Genomic DNA, 27,714 nt, shown 5'->3' with positions numbered 1-27,714 from the left:
ATGGGACATTTATGCGATCAGGGGCAGTATAGCCTTAGCTCAGTGAGGAAGGCAAAAAATAAACATTTTGAAATTTCCAAAAAATATATAAAAATTCGGAAAATACTTTACAATAAAAAATTGATTTGGCTACGGCGAATTAACAGAATACATGAATGTTTGACGTAAGATTTTATTAAAGAGGCGTTTTTCGGAATTGCAAAAAATGTTGTAAGCAACTCGTTACAAAAAGAAGATTTTTTCAGCTTGAGTTATACATTTATCCAACGAGGTTTACCGAGTTGGTTAAATACGACGAGTGCTGAACAAAACTTTTTTTGCAACGAGTTGCTTCGAAGTTTTCGAACCAAATTTTCCAGATTTCTACCTATCTTTTGAAATTACCACAAAATCCAAGCTAGAAATCCTAATACGACCAAATGACCAAATGACCCTTCTGTGTTATTTCAGATTAAAAAAGTACATTAAATTTCCCTGTCAGACAATTTTTGACAGTTGAGTCACGGGAAATGGCCGCAGTTTAAAACTGTTTAAAAAACAATGATGAAAAATACGTTTTTTTTCTATCTCTTCACAGTTTCTAGCTACAAATCACTGAAATACGTGTCTTAGTTGAAATCCAGAAAAATGAAAGGGGTCGTACCGCTCCACCGTCACGAGATATCGAAAAATGGACCTCGAATTCGCGATCAGGGACCAAAATTATTCCTTAAAGCAAAGTTTCACGAAAATCGAAGAGGGGTCGGGGCAACTTTTTTCCGATTTCGTGTGAGTTGGCGGATAATTGCCTATATATTGTTAATTTTAAAAGTTATGTCTGTTATCTTATGACTTGTAACATGTTGGCTGTAGGAGGAGTGAAAAATCTGGTTTTTTTATTTAACCTGTGCCACACTCAGATTTTGCCTTTTCAGAATAAAATGAAATTAGATAGTTTTTACTTTGTTTTTTTTTTTTTTTTTTTTTTTCAATCAGAAATCACAGGACGGCATAGCTCCGCTTGAACAGTTTCACAGATTTGTCTTTCTCGTTGTAGTCGAAGTCGTCCCAGTCCCATTCCGTTCGGTAGCCCTTGCTAGCATTTGAACATGAAATTTTTATGTGCTACTGATTGTTGCAGTTGATATTGTTTTTATTTCATTTCGAACCCAGGCACTTTACTTCCAGCCAATCGATATCTGGAGGCTTCCTAATGGGCCCCGAGGCTGGGTTCGATGACGCGGGTGGGCGGCTGTGTAAAACTGCGAATTGAAACCTGAAAATCTAGGTATACCTCGTAAAAATTATTGAGCCTTTTTCCCCGGGCTTTCGCAGCTACCGAGAGTTGACGTTCAGCTCAGCTGTTTGATTGGTACTAGAAAAAGTGGGGGAGAGTAAAAAAGGTGTAGATTTGTTTTTCTTTCACCTTCGATTTTGCCTTCTGGAATCGTGGGAAATCAGTGTCCAGTAAACGAGGGCGAGATCGTTAGTGAGATTTTTGCTTCCCTTTCGACTAGTACACTCTCCGATCCCTAAGTCTCGATGGCTCAAACGCACCCCGGATTGATTGCAATTTAACGGACCCTGGACTACTGCTGATCGGATCTTTGTTTTACGACTTTTGACGAGGTTTGCGAATCGTTGGAATCGTTCGGCGGTGGCGACAAAAAGTGTGTTTACCTTTCATTGAGTGATCGGTACAAGATTGCGCCTAAAGGACAACTTTCTCAGCGTGAGATCCGGGGTTGGGAACGGTCGATCGGTTGGAGTCCTTAACCTAGCCTCCGTCACAGACTCCCCTGGGGTGGTAACCTTGTGGTCGCTACTATGTGGATACTTCGCAGCAGGGGTAATAGCCATTGATTCCGTTTTAGTTCAGTATGCAAGTAACAAGATTAATTAATTGTTATAGACCGTTGAGCACAGTATGGATAAATTTAAATTGAGTAAACTTTATTTTTTTCAATTTCGTCTCTTGTGTCCTATCTTTTTACATGAGACGTGTCACAAAATAGCATTCAACTGACGATTTGACAGTTTTTGAAGGATTAATGAAATAAATTAAATTACCAGAACATTCAAAATCTGAAAAGTCAATACTTTGTTTGATGATGATCGGGATAGACACATTTTTGTCAACATTTAAATACTTATTCCTTTGTTTAAATATGGACGTTAACTTTTTACACCAGAACAACGGTCAATTTCTATGTGAGCTTAAATTTAAAATCATTGGTTTCTCACAGAAATCGATAAAAACCAGAGCCAAATTACCTCAGCTGCCAATTACGAGTGCATTTATCAGCAAGGTAATAAAATTTGACAGCTTCAATCAGCTGGTAATCTCATCCAATTTCCCCTCATCTCCTCGAGATTGGCCACGCGATTTCCAGCATCGGCAAACTGCCAGGGTCAAACCAGCAACAACGGAGGGAGGAATTGAGATCACTCGACCGGTAATAAGGAAAAACAAATTGATATCGCACCGATGCCATTAACCAAAACGGTTCGCAAATCAGCATTAACCATCTGCAAGCTGACCTCAGGATGTCTTGACCAACAGATGAAAATGACTTACTAACAAAACAAAATTCTAAAAATCTGATTCTAAGCCTAGGATTCCTATTTAATTAATAAGGCGAAAAAACTTCTTCTTCAAAGAGTTATCTATTTATTGAATTCCTTGAAAAAACAATCTCAATATGATTCCATTCAAAAAATGTTGGTAGATCAAAATAACCCCTGTGCGTTGCTCCGCAAACTGTTTAACGACCTTAATTTAATCCGCTGCAGCAGATCCATTACCTTAATTCACTCGACGAAAGGAACCACACATCGCGGAATGACCCACAGCGAAAAATACGGCGAGATTTGCACCGGCGCGATAAAAATCATCGAACATTCATTCGCACCGAGTGATAATTGTCCATTTTGATGATAATTTATCGCTGCCAGTAGTCCCGAGACATTATGGGCTGTACAAAGTGGACTGGTATCGGCTTACACAGGGCACCTCGACGAGTATGAAAGAAACGGCACTGGATTACTCGTGCGTGTCCGTGAGGGTCAAATACGTAGGAAAAGGTAAATAATGAGGTGGATGTATGAGGCTGAGCTGTCAACAGCCTAATTATTTTATTATTTGGTTGAATAGCAACAAATCAACAATTTAATGTTATCAAATTTGAACGAGAAATTTGAAGCAATGTTTACCAGATTTTAGATTTTTCCACTCTCAAAATGACTATCAACATTTTTCTTTTAATCAGTTAGAGGGACGACAATTTTTAAAAATCTCATTTCCAACTATGATTCACACAATGACCTCGATAGATTGTTTGAAATTGTCATATTTATCACCTGCAACACACAGAACTAAATTTTATCACAAAATTAATCGAAAAAATGATCCAAAGTCAATAACGGTGCACTTTTTAACACATCTCAAAAAAACTATTTTGAGTTCAAAAACATTTTTTCATGTATTTTGACTGTAACAAAGATATCAAATCGATCAGAAAACCTTTTCTTTTTTCAAAATACTTTTGTATGAACAGCTTCAAAATTGAATAAAACATTGTAAGGAAATCCAAAGATGCAATAAGGCTTATGAGGACATAAGGAATTTTACTCTGCGGATCATGCAAAAATAAAAATTAAAAATTTAACATCAGATTTTGCTGAAGCAGTTGCTCACATCTGAATTTAAATTATGAATTTTACTACATAACAAGTAAGAAATAAATTTGAGAAATACTTGGTAGTTGACACAGCATCCATGTTGAGAAATTGGGACGCTCAGTTTATTTTGAAAAAATCAGAAATAGTAGTTTATGCAGCAAGTTGCAAAAAGCAGTTTTTTTAGCACGGGTCGTACATTCATCCAACGAGGTTTACCGAGTTGGATAAATACGACGAGTGCAGAAACAATCAGGTTTTGCAACGAGTTGCTTACAACATTTAATGCAATTCCAAAAAACGCGTTTTGAATGGAATTTTATGTCCATCGTCCATGTGTCAAGTGAATTCACCGTTTAAATAAAAAAAATGAAAAATGTCACTTTTCGATACTAGTGTTGAAAACATCAACTTTTCAGCACCCATTTCAGTGTTGAAAAGTAGTACTTTTTAGCACTGGTATTCAAAGGTGCTAATTTTCTATTCTGTTATTTTTGGTGGGGCAAAGTAGGTTGTTTCTTTTCTGCAGACGGACAGTTTCTCAGCGGAATTGCAAAAAAATAATTGTGACAGCAATTTTTGATTTGAAAAAAAAATAATTGTGTTATTTAAAATCAAAATTAAAGTCAGAAAACAATTTGCCAGTCCCTGCCAGCCTTCAGACACGTCTCCATACAATTTTTGGAAACGTCCACACAAATAGGCTATTGAAATATTCAAAATTAAGCATCTGAGCATTTCTCTACGAAATCGGCCGATTTCGACCATTTTTATTTTTTATATTTTTTGATTAGGCTCAAACTTTGTGGGGGCCTTCCTTCATGACCAAAGAAGCTATTTTGTGTCATTGGTTCACCCATACAAGTCTCCATACAATTTTGGCAGCTGTGCATACAAGAATGGTACGTAAATATTCGAATATCTGTAACTTTTGAACGAATTTTCTGATCAATTTGGTGTCTTCGGCAAAGTTATAGTTATTGTTGAAGACTATTGAGAAAAAATAGGTACACGGAAAAAAATTGCCGATTTTTTAATTAACATTTTTTTCACAAAAACTCAATTTCCCAAAATACGTATTTTTTGATTTTCGATATTTTTGATATGTTTTAGGGGACAAAAACCTGAAACTTTTCATCCATAGAGAAACATGGTCAAAAAATCTGCCGCCGAGTTGTGATTTTTTGAAAAAAAAGTGATTTTTGAGGAAAATGGAATGCAAAAACAAATTTTACGTCATTTTTTTATGTAAAATGGAATTTTCAATCGAAAAGTACTTAACAGATATTTTGATAAAAGGCTCTGTTTTCAAGATAAAGCCTCCGAAAATTTGATTTTAGCAAAATATTTTCAGTTTTTCGATTTTTAAAAATAGTGACCATGAGTGACCATTTTTAAAAAATATTTTTTTGAAAAGTTCAGAAAATTTGCTATAAAACTGTCTGAGAGACATTGAAGATTGGACCTCTGAATGCTGAGATACAGCGGCTTAAACGAAAAAAACACGAAAATTGAAGTTTTCTAAGTCTCACCCAAACAACCCACCATTTTCTAATGTCGATATCTCAGCAACTAATGGTCCGATTTTCAATGTTAAAACATGAAACATTCGTGAAATTTTTAAATCTTATCGAAAATAATATTTGAAAAAAATTAAATCAAGACTAACATTTCAAAAGGGCCAAACATTTAATACTTACTTTACTTTTTACTTTTGTTGGCGCTACACCATTAGCTTGGCCTGCTGCACGATTCTCCGCCAACAAGCTCGGTCCATGGCTGCTTGTCTCCAGTTTTGCGGGGCACCCACTCTCTCCAAATCGTTCTCCACTTGGTCCACCCACCTCGCGCGTTGCACCCCCCTACGTCTTGTTCCTACCGGCTCCGACACAAACACCAACTTCGCAGGGTTGATCCTCTGGTTCCGCTGGCTCAATTGCTCGGGTCGCTCCGGCATCCTAGCAACATGACCCGCCCACTGCAACCGTCCAGCCTTCGCGACCTTCCGGATGCTTGGTTCGTTGTAGAGCTGCGCAAGCTCGTGGTTCATTCTCCGCCGCCATCCGTCGTTCCCAAATACGCCGCCGAAGATGGTCCTGAGCACTCGACGTTCGAATACGCTTAGCGCTCGTAGATCCTCCTCGAGCATTGTCCACGTCTCGTGCCCGTAGAGGACGACCGGTCTTATCAGCGACTTGTAGATGGAACACTTCGTATGTAGGGAGAATTTCCGGGACCTTAGGCTCTTGTGGAGACCGAAATAGGCACGACTTCCAGCGATGATGCGTCTCCGAATTTCCGAATTTCCCTGCTGCAGCTGTTGTCCGACGTCACCAACGATCCGAGGTATACAAACTCCTCTACCACCTCGAATTCGTCGCCGTCGATCGTAACGCACGGTCCAATGCGAGCCCTAAGGGACTCGGTTCCTCCTGCCAGCAGGTACTTTGTCTTCGCCACATTCACCCTTAGCCCAACCTTTTCTGCTTCCCGCTTCAAGCCGGTGTACGCATCAGCAACCGCCTTGAGCGTTCTGCCAACAATGTCCATATCGTCGGCGTAGCAGATGAATTGGTTGGACTTGCTGAAGATCGTGCCCCGCATATTGAAGCCCGCTCGTCTCATAACACCTTCCAGTACCACATTGAAACAGAGGCAAGAAATCCCATCGCCTTGCCGAAGCCCCCCGAGTGAAGGAAACGAGTCCGATTCCGCACCCGATATCTTCACACAACACCTAGCACCATCCATCGTCATTCTGGTCAGTCTTATCAGCTTCCCGGGAAAGCCGTTTTCGTCCATTATTTTCCATAGCTCTTCGCGATCGACTGAGTCGTACGCGGCTTTGAAGTCGATGAATAGGTGGTGCGTGGGGACTTGGTACTCGCGACACTTTTGGAGGATTTGTCGCACAGTGAAGATTTGGTCGGTCGTCGATCTCCCCACGACGAATCCGGCTTGATAGCTTCCAACAAAATCCTCTGCTATCGGCGATAGACGGCTGAAGAGGATCTGGGAGAACACTTTGTAGGCCGCGTTGAGTATTGTGATGGCACGGTAGTTCTCACAATCTAACTTGTCCCCCTTTTTGTAGATCGGGCATATCACTCCTTCTTTCCACTCCTCCGGTAGCTGTTCTGACTCCCAGATCCTGACTATCAAACTGTGCAAACAGAACACCAGCTTCTCCGGGCCCATTTTGATGAGTTCTGCACCGATACCATCCTTCCCAGCCGCTTTGTTGTTCTTCAGCTTCTTGATGGCATCCTTAACTTCCCTCAGCGTGGGAACTGGCTCCACACCTTCTCCTGCTGCACCGATGTAGTCCTCTCTTCTGCCGTCTTGAACCCCTGCCTCTGCTTCTGTGCCATTCAGGTGTTCATCGAAGTGTTGCTTCCACCTGTCGATCACCTCGCGCTCGTCCGTCAATATCACTCCATCTTTATCCCGGCACATTTCGACTCGCGGCGTGAAGCCTTGGCGGGATCCGTTGAGTTTTTTGTAGAACTTGCGCGTCTCGTTTGAGCGATGCAGCTGCTCCATGTCCTCGAATTCCAACTCTTCGTGGTGGCGCACTTTCTCCCGGAAGAGCTGGTGCTGCTGCCTTCGCTTCTGTCCATACGCCTCTTCGTAATCACGGAGATTATACTGCAGCATTGCCCTCCGTGCTGCATTCTTCTCCTCCAAAATCGCTCGACACTCCTCGTCGAACCAATCGTTCCGTCGTCCTCGTTCCACAAATCCGATGGTGCTTTCCGCTGCGTTGGTGATGGCTGCCTTGACGCTCCTCCAGCAGTCCTCGAGGGGAGCTTCCAACAGCTCACCCTCCCCTGGCAACGCAGCCTCCAGCGAATGCGCGTACCGGGATGCGACTTCCGGTAACTTAAGCCGCTCCAGATCCAGCCGCGGAGGGCGGCGGTACCGAACGCTTTTCGCCAGGGAAAGTCGTTGGCGCATTTTCACCATCACCAGATAGTGGTCCGAGTCGACGTTGGCGCCGCGATAGGTCCTGACGTCGATGATGTCGGAGAAGTGTCTACCGTCGATTACGACGTGGTCGATTTGCGATTCCGTTCCTTGTGGCGATCTCCAGGTGTACTTATCTCGGAGGTTATGCTGGAAGCAGGTACTTCGTACGGCCATATTTTTGGAGGTGGCGAAGTCGATCAGTCGCAGGCCGTTTTCGTTCGTGCGTACGTGGGCGCTGAACTTTCCTATCACCGGTCTGAATTCCTCCTCCTGGCCAACCTGAGCGTTAAAATCTCCGATGACGATTTTGACGTCATGTTTTGGGCAGCTGTTGTACGTCCAGTTCAGCTGCTCGTAAAATGCGTCCTTCTCGTCATCTTCGCTTCCTGAGTGCGGGCTGTGCACGTTTATGATGCTGATGTTGAAGAAACGGCCCTTAACCCTCAACACGCACATTCGGTCGGTGATCGGGGTCCACCCAATCACACGATCGAGCATTTCACCCAACACTATAAAGGCTGTCCCGAGCCTCTTTTTCTTGCCGCGGCTCTGGTAGATTCTGCAACCCAATCTTTTGTACTCTCGTACCTCTTCCGCGCCTATCCAGCAAACCTCCTGCAACGCTACGATGCTGAACTTGCGGACCCTCAATATGTCGGAGAGTATGCGGATACTCCCGTCAAATCTGAGAGACCTGCAATTCCACGTCCCGAGCTTCCAATCGTGGGACCTCGTAAGATGTCCAGTTCCGTGCCGATTGGTCCGGCTCGCATCGTGTGCTTCCTGCACTGGTGTTTTACGGCGGGTTCGTGTGGCCTGCACCAACCCCCTGTCTCGCCGGAGGACCATCGTGCCGGTACTGTTTAGAGTCCCACGCCGACACAAGGACTTTCACTCAGCCGCCCCTAACCTGGGGTACAGACGCTGTTTCGAGCCGCCCCTAACCTGGGGAACAGACGCTCGGGGGGGGGGGGGGGGGTTCAGCCAACTATAACCTGCAATGAGCCGCCCCTAACATGGGGAACAGACGCTCATGAGGGGGGGAGGAGGCTGAACACCGGGTTTTCGGGCCGCCCCTAACCTGGGGAACAGACGCTCGAAAAGGGGGGGGGGTCGTTGGCAACACTTACCGCTTTGGTGAGCCGCCCCTAACGTGGGGAACAGACGCTCACGTGGCGAGAATGGGATCAACAACCCACAATTCCAGGCCGCCCCTAACCTGGGGAACAGACGCTTGGTGGAGAAGGGGGGGGGGGTGCTTTGGCGCGTACGTGGTACGGTGGACTCTTCCGCTTACTTCTTTTGTTATTTTATTTATTTATTTTTTTTAGCTAAACTTTTTCACTTTTTTTTACCATTGCCGGTTCCGATTGGACCCACTGTGCACTTCTTTGCGCTTTCTCTTCCACACACAGTTCCCGCATCACAGACGACGACGGCGACACCGGCCTCGCTTTGTCGTGTTTGCAGTACACGTTCCTGCACACAGCACAACACAATACACGAAAACAGCGTTGACGACGACGACGATGCCTTCACGCTTCTTTTGTCTTAATTCTGCTGCCCGCGCGAAACCGAGATTTTGGCGAAATTAATTTCCTAATTTGCCTCGATCGCGGCAATTAAAACGCCGGTTTTTCACTGTTCACGTATCGAGCACTGGTTCACACGCGGATTGAACGAACTTCGCGGCTCACTGACACGGATTACGTCGGTTAATCGAACTTTTGGTGGGACCTGTCGAGACTACCGCTGTGCTCTCGTGCACGCACACACCAGAGTTTGGTGCGACACATTTAATATTAAGCCCATTTATTGGTTTATTGGACCTTTTCAAAAAAACTCCACATATGATACTTTGTCGGAGACGCAGCTGATTTAGCGTTCCCATCACTTAAGTATCGGACTAACATTCCCATCCACTTCCCCGTGTCTTACCACTGGTCGTGGCCGGCGTCGGTATTGATCAGCATGATAGGGATCTTTGAAAATTGCGAAGGGGTGATGATTGGTTCCTACTTTTCATCTGTGGTCCACGGAGCAATTTTTGGAGGTCCTAGTCAATAACGAAGTAGCAGCTACGGGCAGACACCAATGCTATGCTATGCTATGCTAATGTTGTTGTTGTTAATTTATTTATTTCTGGCAGCTTTAACCAAGAATGATCATTTGCTGCCCTAGAGTTGAGATAATCATCTCATTTCCATTAGGTTAAACAAACTCCTTTCAAGAAATCATTAGCTATCTGTTTTAATGACAATTCGGCTCGTATTTCAACTCAATTAGCGAAAAATCCTTCACCAATCCTGCTAGATAACCTCAATTGACTCAATTATCCAGACGATAGTGCAAATCACTTTCATTCAACTATCTCCCACTAGCAAAGAAGGGGACACCACACCACGAGTCCCAGTTCAAACCCATTAATTTCGGATCCATTAACCCCAAATAAGCGACGGTGGTCGGAGAGGTTAATATGATGACCATTATAACGGCACCAACCAACTGCTCATGCAAAAAGCTTCCCTGCCGAGGAAAAAAGACTAAATAAGAAGTGAGAAGTGAGCAACAGCTCCTTAACTGATAACAAACGACTTAACCGCCAAATTTAACGCTTCAAGGAAGATCCCGCAAAAAAAAGCCGCACGGGGAGCGGATCATAACCTTTCAAGCTGGTGCGCTTAAAACCACTGCCAAAACACAGATAAGAACTCCTTTTGACTCACCACGTGCGATTACGACCGCGGATAATGGCCATGGTGGTGGTGGTGGTCATTTGGAAAGGTGGGTTCTCCGGTACGCGCGAATTTTCCTTATCTTTCTGCGACGACTTTACTCACCCTCGGCTAAGTGACCAGTGAACTTACCGGTCACCAACGCAGAAGCCACGGTCGTTCATCGGCAGCAGCTGCTGCAGTCCCATAAGATGGGTCATAAGAATTATACAAAGTCCTATATAAACAAACCTTAACCTGAAGCAAGCTATCAGGCGATGATGGCTCGGCAATTGCTTTTGGGGAAGTTGGGGCTCAACTCAAGCAAATATTTGAGCTTGAAATCTGATAAAAATGTTTCAATGTTCAGATTTGCTTGGGATTAATTTGAACAAATAATTCGAATTAAAAAAGGTAAACAATGTAAGACACTATTTCTTACGTCTTAAACTCAAATGCACCCTATCCTGCAAATTGTCACAAAATGATCCCCACTGTCATGTGGAGTCCTATCTGCGTGACTGCGCGACCAAATCATAAAATGAAAGGCGGGTTCCTTCCTTGTCCCCGTCGTACGGGTCAATCCAAAATGATCCCTCTCCAATCAGAGATGATTCCGCAGCAGCAGCACCAGCAACCAAATCCGCACCAAACTGCACACGGAGAATGGTTATGACCGGCCGCGGGAATCGATTTATAATAAGTATGATCACCGTCAACTGACCGACCACTTAGCGCAGCTTCAGCTCTGGATTTATCTTAACGGTTATGTTTGTTTTCGCTTTGTGTACCTCTTTGAATCCGCGTGCATTTTTGTCCTTTCTGGTCCACATCCAGTTGACCAAAAGAACCCTGAGAAAAAAATTAGCAATCCGGATCCGAACCGAGATGGATTACATGCCCTCGCATGGGGTGCAAATTCAATTAATTCCCAGCGTTAACCCCGAAAAGGTCACCAGATCGAAAGATCGCCGTGCGATTCCACACAGTGCTCTCCAGTCGGCAGCTTGCAGCTCTGTAACCTGCTGCGACCTCGGTGTGTGGTAGCCGTGGCACAGTAGGCTTTGAGTAAATATATGGTTAAAAAAATGTTGTTCATTGCAAATAAGGGACACATCACAGAGAAAAATCAAAATATTTACAATAAAACATTTTTTTGAGTTTCAAAGTAAGTAGAAAACACAGTGAAAAAAAATATGGAAATTGGTCAATTTTTATTACTTAATTTTTTTATACTTTCCCGAAGTAATGCCACTTAAAAACTTTTTTGAGGTTTAATTAAATAGTAATTGGGTAATTCTCCACCAACTCACACACTAAAAAAGTTTTAAAAATTCTCCCATTTTTCGTTACACGACTGTAAAAATTTTTAGAACATGTCATTTTATGGGAAATTTAATGTACTTTTCGAATCTACATTGACCCAGAAGGGTCATTTTTTCATTTAGAACAAAATTTTTCATTTTAAAATTTCGTGTTTTTTCTAACTTTGCAGGGTTATTTTTTAGAGTGTAACAATGTTCTACAAAGTTGTAGAGCAGACAATTACAATAATTTTGATACATAGACTTAAGGGGTTTGCTTATCAACATCACGAGTTATCGCGATTTTACGAAAAAAAAGTTTTGAAAAAGTTGGTCGTCATCGATCATGGCCGTTCATGGTCACCCGCGACAGACACGGACGACGAAACAAAGAGAAACGCAAAAAGTAACTTTTTCAAAACTTTTTTTCGTAAAATCGCGATAACTCGTGATGTTTATAACCAAACCCCTTATGTCTATATATCAAAATTTTTGTAATTGTCTGCTCTACAACTTTGTAGAACATTGTTGCACTCTAAAAAATAACCCTGCAAAGTTAGAAAAAACACGAAATTTTAAAATGAAAAATTTTGTTCTTAATGAAAAAATGACCGTTCTGGGTCAATGTAGATTCGAAAATAACATTAAATTTCCCATAAAATGACATGTTCCAAATTTTTTTACAGTCGAGTAACGGAAAATGGGAGAATTTTTTAAACTTTTTTAGTGTTTCTTTTCGATGAAAACTACGTTTTTTCGGAATTCTGAGTACGCCATCAAATTGGGCGTCTAATTTTGCATAAAAGTCCCTTTGACACTAAATTTCTATCTCATCACCGTTTCAGGCTGCAAATTATTGAAAAACACCTCTTTTTTCGCATGTTCAAAAATGGAAGGGGTCGTACCGCCCCTCCGTCACGAGATATCAAAAAAGGGACCTCGGATTCGTGATCAGGGACAAAAGTTACCCTATAGGACAAAGTTTCACGCAAATCGAAGAGGGGTCGGGGCAACTTTTCCCGATTTCGTGTGAGTAGGTAGAGAATTACCCTAATAGAGATAATATAAAACCATCAAATATCACTTCTCAAATTTACACAAATTTTGACTTACTTTTACTATGCATTTAAGAGCGAGTTTTTCACCAATGTGTAACAGGTCATATCGAGGTGCTCTGATTTGAATAAAACTTTCAGCGTTTGTTTGTCTATACATGAGATGAACTCATGCCAAATATGAGCCCTCTACGACAAAGGGAAGTGGAGTAAAACGGGCTTCGAAGTTTGAGGTAAAAAAAAACTAAAAAAAAATAAAATTGCTCGCATTTCCGTAAAACTTCATCAATTCCAACTCTTTTAGTTGCATTTGAAAGGTCTTTTGAAGCACTTCAAAATGTGCCAAGGACATCCAGAATAGGTTTGACTTTTTCTCATAGCTTTTGCAAATTACTGTTTGTTTGCGCACATAAGAACGTCTGTTGATCCTGTCGCACTTTCTTTCTCGGTAAATACAAAGTACAACACTCAGATTACAAAGACTCAGATGCTCTGAGGTCTGTCAGGGAATGGGACTGTTCTGAGGTGGTTTTCCTACAAGAAAATGTACGGTCAGGACAAGTTCACTGACCTTTTCGTCCTGTTTGTGTTCTGTTATTTACAGATATGTGTGTGTTTACATGTAACGTAGAGTGCGAAAACTAGACAACATAAACTGTGGCAAAAAATACACGAAAACAGTACAGTACAGAAGTTTCTGACTAGAATCGTCATCTTGTGTGTAAACACTGTTAAAAATTGATTGTTATAAACCTTAATATCATTTTGCAACAGCCTCCAACACCCGTACTCCCATAGGTCAAAAGTTAGGTAATTTCATGGACTATAAGCCTACGGTAATAACTTTTTGGCCAATCGCAGTTTTTGTCATAGTTTTTCGATTTTTCTACAACAAACATTTTACAACGTTAGTTTTTGCCCTGTAGGCCTCCATATCGGCACTTTTTGGTCTAATTTTGTCATATTCGGAATCCTCGGAAAATTTCACGTAAGTTTGAAGTGTTCGATTCGTAAATTTGATTTAAAAAATAATTAAATAAAACATTTTTGAAAAAGAAATAGATCTTATTTACCCTGTGATCAATACGTCAAATCGACGTCGTCGTGCTATCATGTCGCTCCCGCCATTTTGACGTTCCGAGAAAAACGCGTTTTAATATTTGACCTTGAATAAACAAAAACGAAAGCACGCAATGTAAACAATAACAAACACGTTTTGTTTGGCTGACCATTCTGTGCATTGTCCCGAAGTTTGGTTGAAGTTGGTTGCTGGAGTCCCGAGTTATAGTTAAAAATGTTTACGGTAGTCTAACTTGTACGTGCGTCAAACGCATCCTGACCTGAAATCCCTTTGCCCTTTGTCACACTTACATCAATTTTCAGGGAGTGACAAGATAGCACGACAGGATTGAAACATCTTTTATATGTAGAGTGACAAAAATTTTCGGAGCTTTTTTGGTTTTCATTGAATATCTCAGGATTGAAATCGAATTTTGGGGATCTGTGAAGGTCAAAAGATGAGGCATTGTGAGCTGCACAAAATGGCGTTCTTAACTCAATTTGGCCCAAAATGCACGTACGACAAGTTAGCACGATGGCGACGAAATGCTGTATCAAGTAGGCGAAAACCTGTTTCACCCCTAATCTAACAAAAAATAAGTTTTTTGGACCTCAATCTTCGAAGCCCGTTTTAGCCCACTTCCCTTTGTCGTAGAGAGCTCATATTTGGCATCAGTTCATCTCATGTATAGACAGACAAACTCTGGAAGTTTCATCCAAATCGGAGCACATCGATACGACCTCTAGAACAAACCGAGCAGAATTTACAAATACTGCCTCTTAAATTAAAATGGTTTTGTTTTGTTTCGGATTACTTATATTTAAGATAAAGAAGAGATTATAAAAAAGACAAAAAAACGCGTCATAATATTAGTATATGCAACAAGTTACAAAAAGTAGATTTTTCAGCACGAATCGTACATTTTGTAATGGATAAATAAGACGAGTGCTGCAACAATTTATATACAGTTGACTCTCCGGTTTTCAATATTCAAGGGACCATCGAAGAAGAGAGTCATCAGTTCACAGAACGATGCAAAATTAAGACTCGATTGAAAATATGTCTTTCGTTGCATGTAACTCGCGATGGGAGAGAATCCTGAGATATTGACAACCGGAAAAGATTTTCAAAGCAAAAAGAATCCAAGGGATCGTCGAGGCAGAGATCCTTCAAGCAAGAGAAAATATCGAGGAATGGAGAGAATCGAAGTAAGCAGTTTGAAGGGGCTCACGGCTTGTCCAAAGGTTATTTTAATGAAACTTGAATGAACCTCGCTATTTCACCATGGAGCTTGTTGGGGAGACTGTCCCGAGCAAGGGAAACTGTTTTTCATAATCTTCTATCGGCAAAAATTGATAAGATCTCATTTTGCAGTTTTTATTCAATATATTTAAGGGTGCCCCGCAACCAAAAAAGTTGTTTTCTTCTTATTTCTAAATTGTCAAACTACGGACCCAATCCTGCAACAATCTGATTGTAAAAACAATCAAACTTTGTGTTAAATTGAGTTGTAAACCGTACTTTAGGGGATGAATAAATTAATATATCAATAGGTCCCGTAGTTTTGAAGATAATAAAATTTCTGGAGCACAAATCTTGGTTCAAAAGCTGTGGTTGATGTGCACAGCTAAAATTTCAAGAAAGTATCAAATAAATCGCTGAAATTAAAATGTTTTATGCTGTTATTTCATCAAAACATCAATTTCGAGTTCCCTAATAACACCAAAATTGGGTTTTTCCATATATTTTTTTTCAAATTCTTCTGGAAAAGTCAATTTTATTCCTGTTTATCAAAACAATTCGCCAGTAAAATTTTTGATGGCTCAAAAATTTAAAATCAAGACTAACATTTCAAACGGGCCAAACATTCAATATTACGCCCTTTTGAAATGTTAGGCTTGATTTATAATTTTTGAAAATATTGTTTTCGAAAAGATCGAAAAGTTCCACGATAGTTACATATTTTAACATTGTAAATCGGACCATTAGTTGCTGAGATATCGACATTGGAAAATGGTGGGTTGTTTGGGTGAGACTTAGAAAACATCAATATTCCTGTTTTTAACCTTTGCATGGCAATATTTCAGCAACTAAGGGTCGTATCAACAATGTTCAAACATGGGCACTAATTAAAAAAAATGAAAAACTACGACTATTTTCAAAAAAGTTACCTAAAAATGGCCTTAACTAGAAAACGGTGCACTTTATCAAAAAATCACTAAAGTTCTTTTTGATTGCAAATTCGGTTTTACATCGAAAAATTAAGTTGAAAAAAATTTGCGACCAATATTTCGATTTTTTGAAAAAAATCTGTATTGATTCAAAAAACCATAACTCGGTCAAAGATTTTTTGCACAACCTGAAAATTTTTGAAAAGTTCTCTAAAACATATAAAAAAATAGTGTTTTTTTTTGCAAATCAAGTTTTAGTGACAAAAAGTGAAATTAAAAATCACCTTTTTTAACCGTGTATCATTTTTTTCCGTGTAGCCCATATCCATACCTACAACTTTGCCGAAGACGCCAACTCGATAAAAAAAATCCTTCAAATGATACAGATTTTTGAATTTTCACATATCATTTTTGTATGGACAGTAGGGTGCCCAGAATATGGGACTTTTTCTCAAAACCTCGCTCCACAAGCTGAATATTGTTCCTCGACCTTTTTAAGGACTCTGGGCCAAATATGAGCAAAATCGGTCATCATTTACCCATTGATACTCGGAGGTGAAGTTTGTATGGGAAAAATCGACAAAATGTATGAAAAACCCAAGTTTCTTACGGTTTGGTCTGCACGGTGCGCTACTTCCATCCAAATATTCCCAAAAGTGAGATTCCTAATAAAAATTTAATGCTCTACAACTTTGTAGAACATGCCAAAGCTGTAAAATTCGATCCTGAAAAGTTATTAGCGATTTAAAAAAGTCATTTTTGTATGAAAAACATTTTTTTCACCAACTTTAGGCTCGGGTATCAACGGGTTAATCTCATCCAATTTCACTCAAAATTTACACAGATGCTTAAAATAACCCAACCATTTTCCGCTGGTGGAGCAGGGGGTCATTTTTTCTGGGCACCCTAATGGACAGCTGCCAAATTTGTATGGAAAATTATACGAACGAACTAATGATGCAAAATGGCTTCTTTGGGCATACCGAAGACACCAAAAAAGTTTCAGCCGGATAAAAAAATACAAAAAAAAATCGAAAGACCAAAATCTCAGAGAATTGTTCAGCAAAAAAATAATAATTTAGAAACAAATTGCAGATAATTCCTTATAAAGCCAACGTTTTTGTAGTAATAGTCGCTTCTAAGTAATAAAAAGATCCATTCCTTTATTTTTATTAAAGCCGTTGCTCATTTTTCAAGTTGGGAGGGAGAGGTTTAAAGAAATCAAATTCAAATTCTATAAAAAAAACTGCACAAAATGTGGCATATTTTTCGAGGACTAAAATCTGTACTTTAAATATAAGTATTTAACTTAACATTTTTTAGTATAATCAAATTTAGAACAGAAAAAAACCATATTCCCCATCACTATCCTTCATTCAAACGGTTCAAATGCTCACACAAACAACATCCCCTTCCTTCCCCCCAACAAGATCAACCTGTGTGAAATTGCATGACCTCCACCACCCCCTCTCCCTCAGCTGCATATGTTACGATCAGATTAAACCAGCATGAGATCTCCGCTGTGGTGGTTCACTTTGCAGCGGGGCTAAGCGCGCGTTCAAGATCGTCGCAGATATCGCGGATATCGCGCGCCAGTCACTGGACTCAACCTTTGCTGATTTGAATCTTGTTTTCTTCTTCTTGTGTTACCATTTCAGACTCTGCGGCAGCAGCACCAGAGGGAGAAGCGGCCACCGCGAAATCCGCCGCCGCCACACTCCGGGTTCGAAGTGGCATACTGAAGCGACCTCCGCCGCCCCTCATCTCCGCGCCACACCTGCTAGCGTTAAGGCACAAAACGAAAGACTTGTGAGTTTTTGCAGAGAGTGTGTGTGTTTGGTTTGGCAATTTAGTTTTAACTCCACACCCTGCTTCGACTGCCCCCTCCCGCAATTTCCCATGCAAATATAATTATAACATCTAAATTAATTGAAACGAGTTGCGAGCAAGGTGGAAAAGCCACTCCGATTGGGATCTTATAATTAATATGTTGGAACTAAATGAGTTGAAAAGCTGCGATAATATCGAACCAATCTATATCTTCTGTGAATTTCTTGCTTTAGATTTTGACGAGTCAACCAATTTATCAGAATTGAATTAATGGTATGGCTACAGCCAATAACAGCTTTAAAACAAAGTCTGTTTAAAATAACATTGAAATTCACTCTACGACAAATCACAACAATATAACTCAAAATCAATATTCAATTTCACATTACTGTGCTAAAAAACATTAAATAACATATTTTACAATATTTTTTCACGACCTAAAAAAATCATACACCAATTTCGGATTTTTGTAACCAAATGAAAAGTAACTTTCTCCCAAAAAAAATGCAATTTTATTATGTTGAGTACCGCATGACATGAAAATTAACATTATATCCGTAATTGATTAAATTTTTGAAAGTAAATGAATGTTAGGGATCAAAAACTCTGAAGCTTATTTTTTTATTTTTTTTAAATCGCAGAGGATATTTAGAATATTTTGATTGAAAATTCCTAGTTTAGTATTTTAAAATGCTTTATTTTTCATTTGGGAAGAATTGGGTATATTTATTGACATTGATTTGAATTCATAGAATTTTTCATATTTTATTTAAAGGGTAAGACTTGTCTCAAGATTTATATTTTTAAAACATGTACTGGAGAAAAAATACTCATGTAAATTCTTTAAAAAAAAGTCGTTTTACATTAAAAAAAAAGTAGTTGAAAAATGTATTTAAAAAAATCCGAATGAATTTGACAGTCATCATGTATGTTACTTTGAATGTTTGATTTAAAAAAATAAAAGTTTGAAGTAAGTTTATTATAAAATAGCATATAAATTTGAGGTTAAGTTAATTCATAGTCTCAAGTTCGATAAAATTTTAACATTCACATTCACTTCCGCGTATCTTACCACTGGTCGTGGCCGGCGTCTGTATTGATCAGCACGATAGAGACCTTTGAAAATTTCGAAGGGGTGATGATTGGTTCCTACTTTTCATCTGTGGTCCACGGAGCAATTTTTGGAGGTCCTGGTCAATAACGAAGTAGCAGCTACGTGTAAACACCAAAGCTATGCTATGCTATGCTATGCTAGTCTCAAGTTCGATCAAAATTCGTTGGAAACTTTTTTTCATAAAAAGTCAAAGCCAGCAAAACCAAAATTTTCAGCATGATTTAAAAATCATACAAATTTACTAAGAAACTTGTTTTACTGAAAACTCCTAAAAATCAGATGATATTTTTGAAATCAGTTCAATTAACACTTAAAATTTGTTACTTAGAAACTTATTTTAACCGTTTTGAGTGTGGATAATCCAATAATCCAAATTTCCAGTTTTCGCAAAAATTTAAAAATTTGTTGATTGGACCTTTAAAAAAACTCCAGAAATGTTCAAAGAATCCGCAAGCAGTCTATTTTCTGCTTGGAACTCATTTTCATTGAGTAAAAGATAATCTTTTTTATGAATGTTTCCATGCTTTTACATCTTTTCATCATGGTTCAATAGCTTGTTTGTTTTTAGTTGGTAATTTCAATATTTCAAAGAAATTTAGTTTCCCATTTTTGCGCACGACGCGTCGAAAACCCCAGTTTTTATTTCCAAAAATCATAACTCGGAATATTGAAAACATGATTTTATCATTTTTTTTTTTTTATGCAAAATATTCTGAGCAATCCGATAAATTTATTTTCAGACATATGCTCGTTGGTCCCGAGACCTTCAAAACAGCATTTTTTTTCATATTACCTTTTCAACAATAAGACTTGATTTTTTTTTAACTTTCAACTTTTTTTTCCTTAAAATACTATCTAATAACTTTCCATTTGCGTCCAAGACACCTAAAATTTGTTGAAATGCCGCGGAGTTTTGATTTTTAGAAAAATTAGCTTTTTGCTAAAATCGACGAAAATGACAATTTTTCGGACCACCCTAATATGGCGTAACCCTAATGGCCAAACAAAAAAATACGGGTCAATATATTTCGGCCACTCCAATTTTGAGTCCGATCGGAGAACTTTTTTCAAATCATTTTGGTTTCTTGGGGAATTTCTGTATAATCAATTGCAAAAAAAAACAAATATGTACAAATATGTTATTTGAAGTTTTTTTAAAGCACAGTGTAAGAAATTTTAAAAATATTTACATTAGGGTGGCGTGAGTTGGTAAATTTTTCAGAACAAGGTATTTTTTCAGTTGCTTTTAGGCCCCTAAACAGCTCCTCAAATTTGGGAGCGATTGGTTGCGTCCACACTTTCGCATTGCATTTAAATTTTGTTAGATATTTGATTGAAAAATCTTCTGTTATTTTTTTTCATTTTTATTTTCTGCTTAATTTTCCAAACCAACACAATAACTTAAACGGTTTAGAAAGTACTCTTAAACTCAAAGAAAGTATGATGGTACAGTCATCCCACATATTCGGAACGGTTTCCAGATCGGGCAATGTTCAAAAAATCATAGCAAATCGATAATTGAACTTAATGATTCGCTTTTACCTTCATTTGAAAGCTTTTCTTGCGATCTTTCGAATACTGTATCGAACATCTGGAAATTTTAACTTTTATATGAAGTTTTTGAAGAATTACTTTGACCCTTGAAATCCACAAATTCGGAACGCTTTTTTCTTACGAATGTAAACAAACTTTGGATCTCTCCAGGAGTACATATTTATTACCAAATAATGACTTCGCACACTGAAACCAATGAAACTCAAGCTTAGTGATGTTTTATACATGGTTTGATAACTTTTTTGTGAAAATATCAGTTAAATTCAGGTGTTCCACCATTGTGAGAGGCACAATAACATCCCACAATTATGAAACAGGCAATTTGAAGGCAGTATTTTGCTGCTCAGGATAAAATAGTCTTGGAATGAAGTTTTTTGTTCAAATAGTACTACTTTTACTAGTGAAATAGCAAGATAATGTCCAAATGAAGGTTCTAAAAATAGTAAGGTCGACAGAAAAGCTACTTTTGGCATGCTATTGACAAATTATCATAAAAGTGTTTCGAATTTGTGGGTGTTCCGAATATGTGGGATGACTGTATCTGACAATTTTCGATTATCGTTTTTTGCCTGGAAAAATAGGTTGTGTAAAATTTCGATGATTTTTCTCTCAAAAATACAAATTATCAAAACATTTTTAGAAAAATAATTATTGTTAAATAACTAGAGGGTGACGATTCTCGAGATTTTCAATTTCCCGGGAATCGAGAGATGAATTTGGCCATTTTCCGGGAATTCCCGGGACCCGGGAGTTTTTTTTCTATGCCAATAGTGGCAATAATTTAAAACGAAATGTAATAAAATTGGTTCTTTTCAATCAATTAAGTTACATTTAATTCATACTTATTCTATGAAACGTTAACTTCAGTATCCTTTTTATCTTAGGAACGATATCTACCGTAATCTGGGGTGAATCGGGACTACAGTCTGAATAGGGACAGCAGTGTTTAGAGCACTTAAAGCTTTTAAATTTGGAAATGGATGTACACATTTTGTTGGTCTGAGTCTGTTCTAACCGAAACCAATCAGAAAATTCCAAATATTGTGCTCCAACATGGTTTAAACTGCTGTCCCAATTCACCCCATGTGTCCCGATTGACCCCAGTTTACGGTACCTTTGGATTTTTTTCTGAGTGTGCAAATACAAGATCTTTTCTTGTGCTATTTGTGACTCAAAATTGTAGTTTAAAATGTAAACAAATCTTTATTCGCACTTAGTGATTTTTCTAAAGTTTCACAAGCTGGTTGCACTAACTACTTATTAGATTTTTGTGAAGTAAAAAAATAGCTAATATATAATTTCCCAGTACAGTCATCCCACATATTCGGAACGGTTTCCAGATTGGCCAATGTTCAAAAAATCATAGCAAATCGATAATTGAACTAAATGATTTGTTTTTACCTTCATTTGAAAGCTTTTCTTGCGATCTTTCGAATGCTGTATCGAACATCTGCAAATTTTAACTTTTATATGAAGTTTTTGAAGAATTACTTTGACACACTAAAACCAATGAAACTCAAGCTTAGTGCTGTACATGGTTTGATAACTTTTTTGTGAAAATATCAGTTAAATTCAGGTGTTCCACAATTGTGGGAGGTACAATAACATCCCACAATTATGAAACAGGCCATTTGGAGGCAGTGTTTTGCTGCTCTGGACAAATAGTCTTGGAATGAAGTTTTTTGTTCAAAAAGTTCTACTTTTACTAGTGAAATAGCAAGATAATGTCCAAATGAAGGTTCTAAAAATAGTAAGGTCGACAGAAAAGCTACTTTTGGAATGCTATTGACAAATTATCATAAAAATGTTCCGAATTCGTGGGTGACTGTATCGGGATATTTGCAATATGATAAATAACTCCTTAAAACAACAATTTAAACTTGTTTTTTTCCTTGTAAAGGTCAACTGTAAATATTAATTAGAGAAATATTTACAGTTATCAAGAAAATCCGAATGTTCAAAATTGGTTGACCTTAACTTTTCAAAGATTGATAGAGTGTTTTTTACAAAATATATATGAATATTGAGGTAACGTGAAACACAAAATGACTTATTGACATCAAAAAGGATAAACGAAGCTTTGAAGGGTGTTTGACATTAGTTTGTTTTTGTTTGATGGACGTTGCCATGATTCTCTCCCATAGCTGGGTATCAAGAAAAAAATATTTTCAATCGAGTCTTCATTTAGCATCGTTCTGTAAACTGATGATTCTCTTCCTCGACGGTCCCTTGGATATTGACAACCAGAGAGTCGACTGTACCTTGATACAGCGAAATAACCCTAGGGAATTAAAAAAAGATTATAGGGACTGCTATGCTCGACAGAGGATATGGAAATTAAACTTATTTTGAAAAAAAAAATCCTTCTTAAAAATAATAAATAAAAAAATGAAAAAAAAAATAGATTTAATTTCTGGGGTGTAACTGATGAGTATGCTTCAAGAAAAATGTTGGGGCCCAATGTCTTTGATTGGCTTCTCTCAATTATAGTTATTGGAATTTTCGACAAGTCAAATTTTAAACTTTCTGAATAAGAAGATCAGAGAAGCATTGGTTTATTCGAACTTGGACATCGAACATTGAACTTCCAATATTCTATTCTATACAATTTAGAATTTTTCGAATAATTTTCTGATTAGTTTATATAAATTTCCCGGGAATCGAGAGGTCCAAAAATTGTCGATTTCCCGGGATTTTTGTCCCGGGAATTCCCGCTCGTCACCCTCTATAAATAACTGTTCTGATGTTGAAAAATACCTGCAATGGCCTAAAACTTATTTAATAAGCATCCTAGATAAGTTCAGCTTAAAAAATGCTACAAATAAATAAAAACAAATAGCTTTGCAATGCATTGCTCAAAAAGAATGTAAATAAAATTAAATTCATTTCCAGATTCTTCTCCATCAACAACAATGCCAGTAATCACCACCACAATCCGCACCACCCCGCCCACTCGCCATTCACCGCCAGTCACCTGTTTTCGTCGCTCTGCGGCAGCACAACCCACAACAACAACAACGAAGATGACGAGGAAGCGGACGTTGTTGCGTTAGCCAACAACAACAACAACATTAGCATAGCCAACAATAACAACTACCTGAGCAACGATGTCGAGTCCAAGTCCAGTACCTTCCGGGAGTCGCCCTTTCCCATGTACAACTATTGTGTTCAACAGAGTCCCACCTCGGGCCTCTTTCCGCCGCCCTTTGGGCCCTTTGGCCACCACCTGCCGGCCCTCTCCCCGCAGGACATTGGCCGCCATTCACCGCCGAATCCCTTCCTCGATCTCCACCACCAGCCTTCGGCGGGCAACTCCGCGACGGTGGGGACACCCGCGTCCTCTCCGCTGCAACATCCCGTGCCAACAGCAGTACTAAGTTCCAAGCTGATGCCGCCGTCGATTCCGTTGGCCGCGTCGATAGCCTCGATTGCGTCGAGTCTTCCGAAGAATCACCCGCTGAGCGAGTCAGCTTCGGCTGCGGCGGCCTTCCACCGGTTATTGCATCAACATCCGGGAAGCGCCGCTTCGTCGGCGGCATCCGGAATTGCGGCCGCCGTGGCCGCCAGTCGTGCCTTACTGGAAGCCCAGCATCGGAGTCAGCACCGAAGTCTCAGTCCGGTGGACCGGATCAAGTCGGAGCGGACGGATTTTTCCCTGTCGCCGAGGCCACCACCCGACGATGGGGACGGGGGGAAGGGTTCTGGGTCCGGGACCGGTGGAACCAAGAACCGAAAAATACACCGTTGTGACGCCACCGGCTGCGACAAGGTGTACACCAAAAGTTCCCACCTGAAGGCGCACAAGCGGACGCACACAGGTTAGTCGCTCGTTAAGTACCATGCGTCTCCACTTGGTTCAAAATTGATCTTTCTTTAGAACTCAGTGGAGACGCACGGTGTGTTACGTGCAAGAGAGTCTGATTTGTATCATTCTTTCAATCTAACACAAGCATCGGTGGTTCAGTGGTAGAATGCTCGCCTGCCACGCGGGCGGCCCGGGTTCGATTCCCGGCCGATGCAACCGAACTTTTTTTAATTTTCAGTGTTTTTTTTTTTCTCTCTCCAACAGGTGAAAAGCCATACATCTGCACCTGGGAGGGCTGCGTGTGGCGCTTCGCCCGGTCGGACGAGCTGACGCGGCACTACCGGAAGCACACCGGCCTCAAACCGTTCCGCTGCAAGCTGTGTACACGTTCCTTTAGCCGCTCGGATCACCTGTCGCTGCACATGAAGCGACACTGATTGTGTTGTGTTTGACACCCTTCAGAGCTACTTTCGATGAAATTATTAGCTGTTAAGTAAAACCCATTCACAAACTATTTGCTGCAAATGAGTGGGCAAACACACTACAACTATTCCTAAAAGAGTTAACTTACTTTTTGTGTGTTGAAACGAAACGCGATAATACTCTCTGCCAACGAATGAAAGCGAATCCATTTCATACAACTAACTAAATAGCTAAATATTTAGGCGTTAGGAGACAACAAATGTGAATCTCATTGTTATACGTTCTTAAAAGTGCTCTCTCTGTTTAAGTTATTTCAGCTCTCTAGAGAAAGAAAATGTCTGTGGGAATTTAAACATTTCGAATTTACTTTACAACAGTCTACAAACAAAATTGACTATAAAATTTACAGATATAATCAACAAGTATTAACAAAAGACAGTGCCATCACCAAGGTTAATGCGACAGCATGCCCTAAACTCATTCTATAAAATATACCACTCAAAATTTTCTACAGATTTTCCTTGTTAAAATTTGTTTTTACTATATTCTTCTCAAAATACTTCATTTTTAAATTTCTTTAAAAAAAAGCGCAAGTTTTGAGGAAAACAATCCGTCTGTGTGTCGTATTGCGAATCATATCAATCAAGAAGAAATTTCAAATGGATTTGGTGGCTTGGGCAAAGTTGTAAATATTGGCAAGAAGATTTCTGAAAAAAAAGATACACACTTAAAAAACTAATTTTCATATTTCACTTTTAAACTCATAATTAAACCAGAAAAAAAAGTTTTCTTTTTTACGAAATTTCATCTGATAAGAATTTTGCAAATATTTAGACTAATTAAGATAATTATTGCACAACAAGTGTACTGGTAACTAATGCATATTGTAAAATATTTTAATACCGATATCTCAGCATCTTATTAACCGATTTTCAATGTCAAAAATTAAACATTAGTTAAATTTTCTGAACTTCCAAATCAGATTTTTATGAAAGTTTTAAACTCAAGCTTTACCTGTAAGGTAAAAAAAATGTTTACACACTAAAAAACTGACAATTGGTTGGTGAGATATCGGCATAATGTTTGACGTTATTTTGATACACTCAAAGAACATAATTTTTCCTGTTTGTTGAAATAAATACACCTTTTCGACAAAATTACCTAACAGTGACTAAAATTGAAAAAGGTGCACCAATTGTAGAACGCTTTTTAATTACAAATACGATTTTTTATTCAAAAATTAGTAAAGATGATTTCCTTCTTTTCTTTTGAGATTTTGGAAAAATCAGTACCGTCATCTGGGGTGAATCGGGACACATGGGGCGAATGGGACAGCAGTTTTAGTAATGATGCAGTGCCTAATATTTTGAATTTTTTTAAATGATTTCGGGTAGACCAGATTGAGAACAAAAAAAAATGTGTTCATTCATTCCCAAATATGAAGTTTCAAGTGCTTTAAAACGTGCTGTCCCTATTCAGACTGTAGTCCCAATTCGCCCCAGTTGACGGTAATCAGGAAGAGATATTTGGCGTGGAGTTCCTTGGTCAAAATAATTAGACCCATATTTTCTGTTCTTTTTTTTTTTTTTTTTGACGATTAGGGTACTCATTTCCAAAATAGGGTGGTCAAAATGATGATTTTCAACGATTTTTTATTGTAAGGGTGCACAGCAACGAAGGAAGTTGTTGTCTTCTTATTCCAAAATGGTCAAACTTACGGACCCAATCCTGCAATAACGGGAATGTAAAATTAATCAAACTTTGTTATAAATTACTTTGAAGACAGTTCTTCAGGGGATGAATAAAAATATATTTCGATAGTACCCGTAGTTTTGAAGATACTAAAATGTCTGTAACAAAAATCTGGGTGCAAAAGCTCTGGTTGATATGCACCGTTAAAACCTTCATTACGTCGATAAATGTACCAATTTAATTAAGTTGAAAAGCGCCTTAAATTACATTTCATCAATCTAAAATTGGTTGCACGAAATAAAATAAAATGAGTCTGTTTTGCCTTCCTCACCTCAATGAGAAAAGGCTATAAAATCACTTGAAAACTAAAATTCGTTATTCGACCTCGTAGACCCACCTTCACGTATACATATCGACTAAAATTCTGAACAATTGTCTGTGCGTGTGTGAGTCCGTGCACCGCAAAATATGCACACGATTTTCTCCGGACTGGCTGAACCGATTTGGACCGTTTTAGTCTCATTCGACCCGTCTTGGGGTCCCACAAAACCCTAGTTATTATTATAATTGTAAAAAGGTGTTTTTTGTAAGAACCCCGTCTTGCTATACATTTTTAGAAAGGTATTTAAAAGACCTTTCCAACGCGTTTAAAATATTGAAGATCTGACAACCCTATCAAAAGTTATGAGCACTTAAGTGTTATTTATACACTTTTTTTGGGCCCGATCTCAAATATATTGATGAAAAAGCTGTCCGGATCTATCATGCGACCCATCGTAGGATAGGTAAATAAAAGTCCTTTCCAACAAGCCCAAAAGATTGAAGATCTGACAACCCTATCAAAAGTTATAAGAACTTTAGTGTTTTAATATTTATTTTGATATTTTGATAAAAATAACTGTTATTTATACACTTTTTTGAGGCTTTGTAGTGTATTCACTTTATGAATGCGAGGAAGGCACCAACCATCTAAAGGTGGATTGATTTACATTTTTAAAATAAGTTTTCCTCAAAACATTTTGTGGCAAAATATTTTGATATTGAATTTGATATTTTTGAATAATTATTTGGTTAAGGAATAAAAAAGTATGTATTAAAGTAATTGAAAATAGATAAAGAAAAATGCATAAAATGTGTAAGTTTGCTGAATACTATCATATTAATTTGCTATCAGTTTTGTATCTTTTGAATCTGAAGTGCAAAAAATCATAATTTTCAATCAAATCAAAAAATCAATCAGTTTAAAATAATTACAAAAGTGTTTCGAAAAGATTGAAAACCTACTTCTACTTTATGCTCTTTTAAGAAAATATTTTTAAAATTTTGAAAATTAAGACTTACATGGAATGAGCACAATTTTGATACA

At 38.7% G+C, this 27,714-nt stretch overlaps 1 protein-coding gene and 1 non-coding gene across 2 annotated transcripts in view; both read left to right on the top strand.

Annotated features, from left to right (window-relative positions):
• Positions 1 to 25,339, top strand: part of LOC120416221 (Krueppel-like factor 8) — a 292,926-nt gene extending 267,587 nt beyond the window's left edge. Inside the window, exons 5-7 of the mRNA XM_039577920.2 lie at positions 17,589 to 17,739; positions 23,321 to 24,246; positions 24,498 to 25,339. Coding sequence (XP_039433854.2) covers positions 17,589 to 17,739; positions 23,321 to 24,246; positions 24,498 to 24,670 — 1,250 coding nt within the window. The 3' untranslated portion in view covers positions 24,671 to 25,339. The remainder of the gene's footprint in view (positions 1 to 17,588; positions 17,740 to 23,320; positions 24,247 to 24,497) is intronic.
• Positions 24,378 to 24,448, top strand: Trnag-gcc (transfer RNA glycine (anticodon GCC)). The gene has a single exon. It is a non-coding gene; the product is annotated as a tRNA-Gly (tRNA).
• Positions 25,340 to 27,714: the final 2,375 nt, after the last annotated feature.

Source organism: Culex pipiens, chromosome 2 (genome assembly GCF_016801865.2).
Source record: "Culex pipiens pallens isolate TS chromosome 2, TS_CPP_V2, whole genome shotgun sequence".
Classification (NCBI taxonomy): domain Eukaryota; kingdom Metazoa; phylum Arthropoda; class Insecta; order Diptera; family Culicidae; genus Culex; species Culex pipiens.
This window is presented reverse-complemented; position numbering and strand designations above follow the sequence as displayed.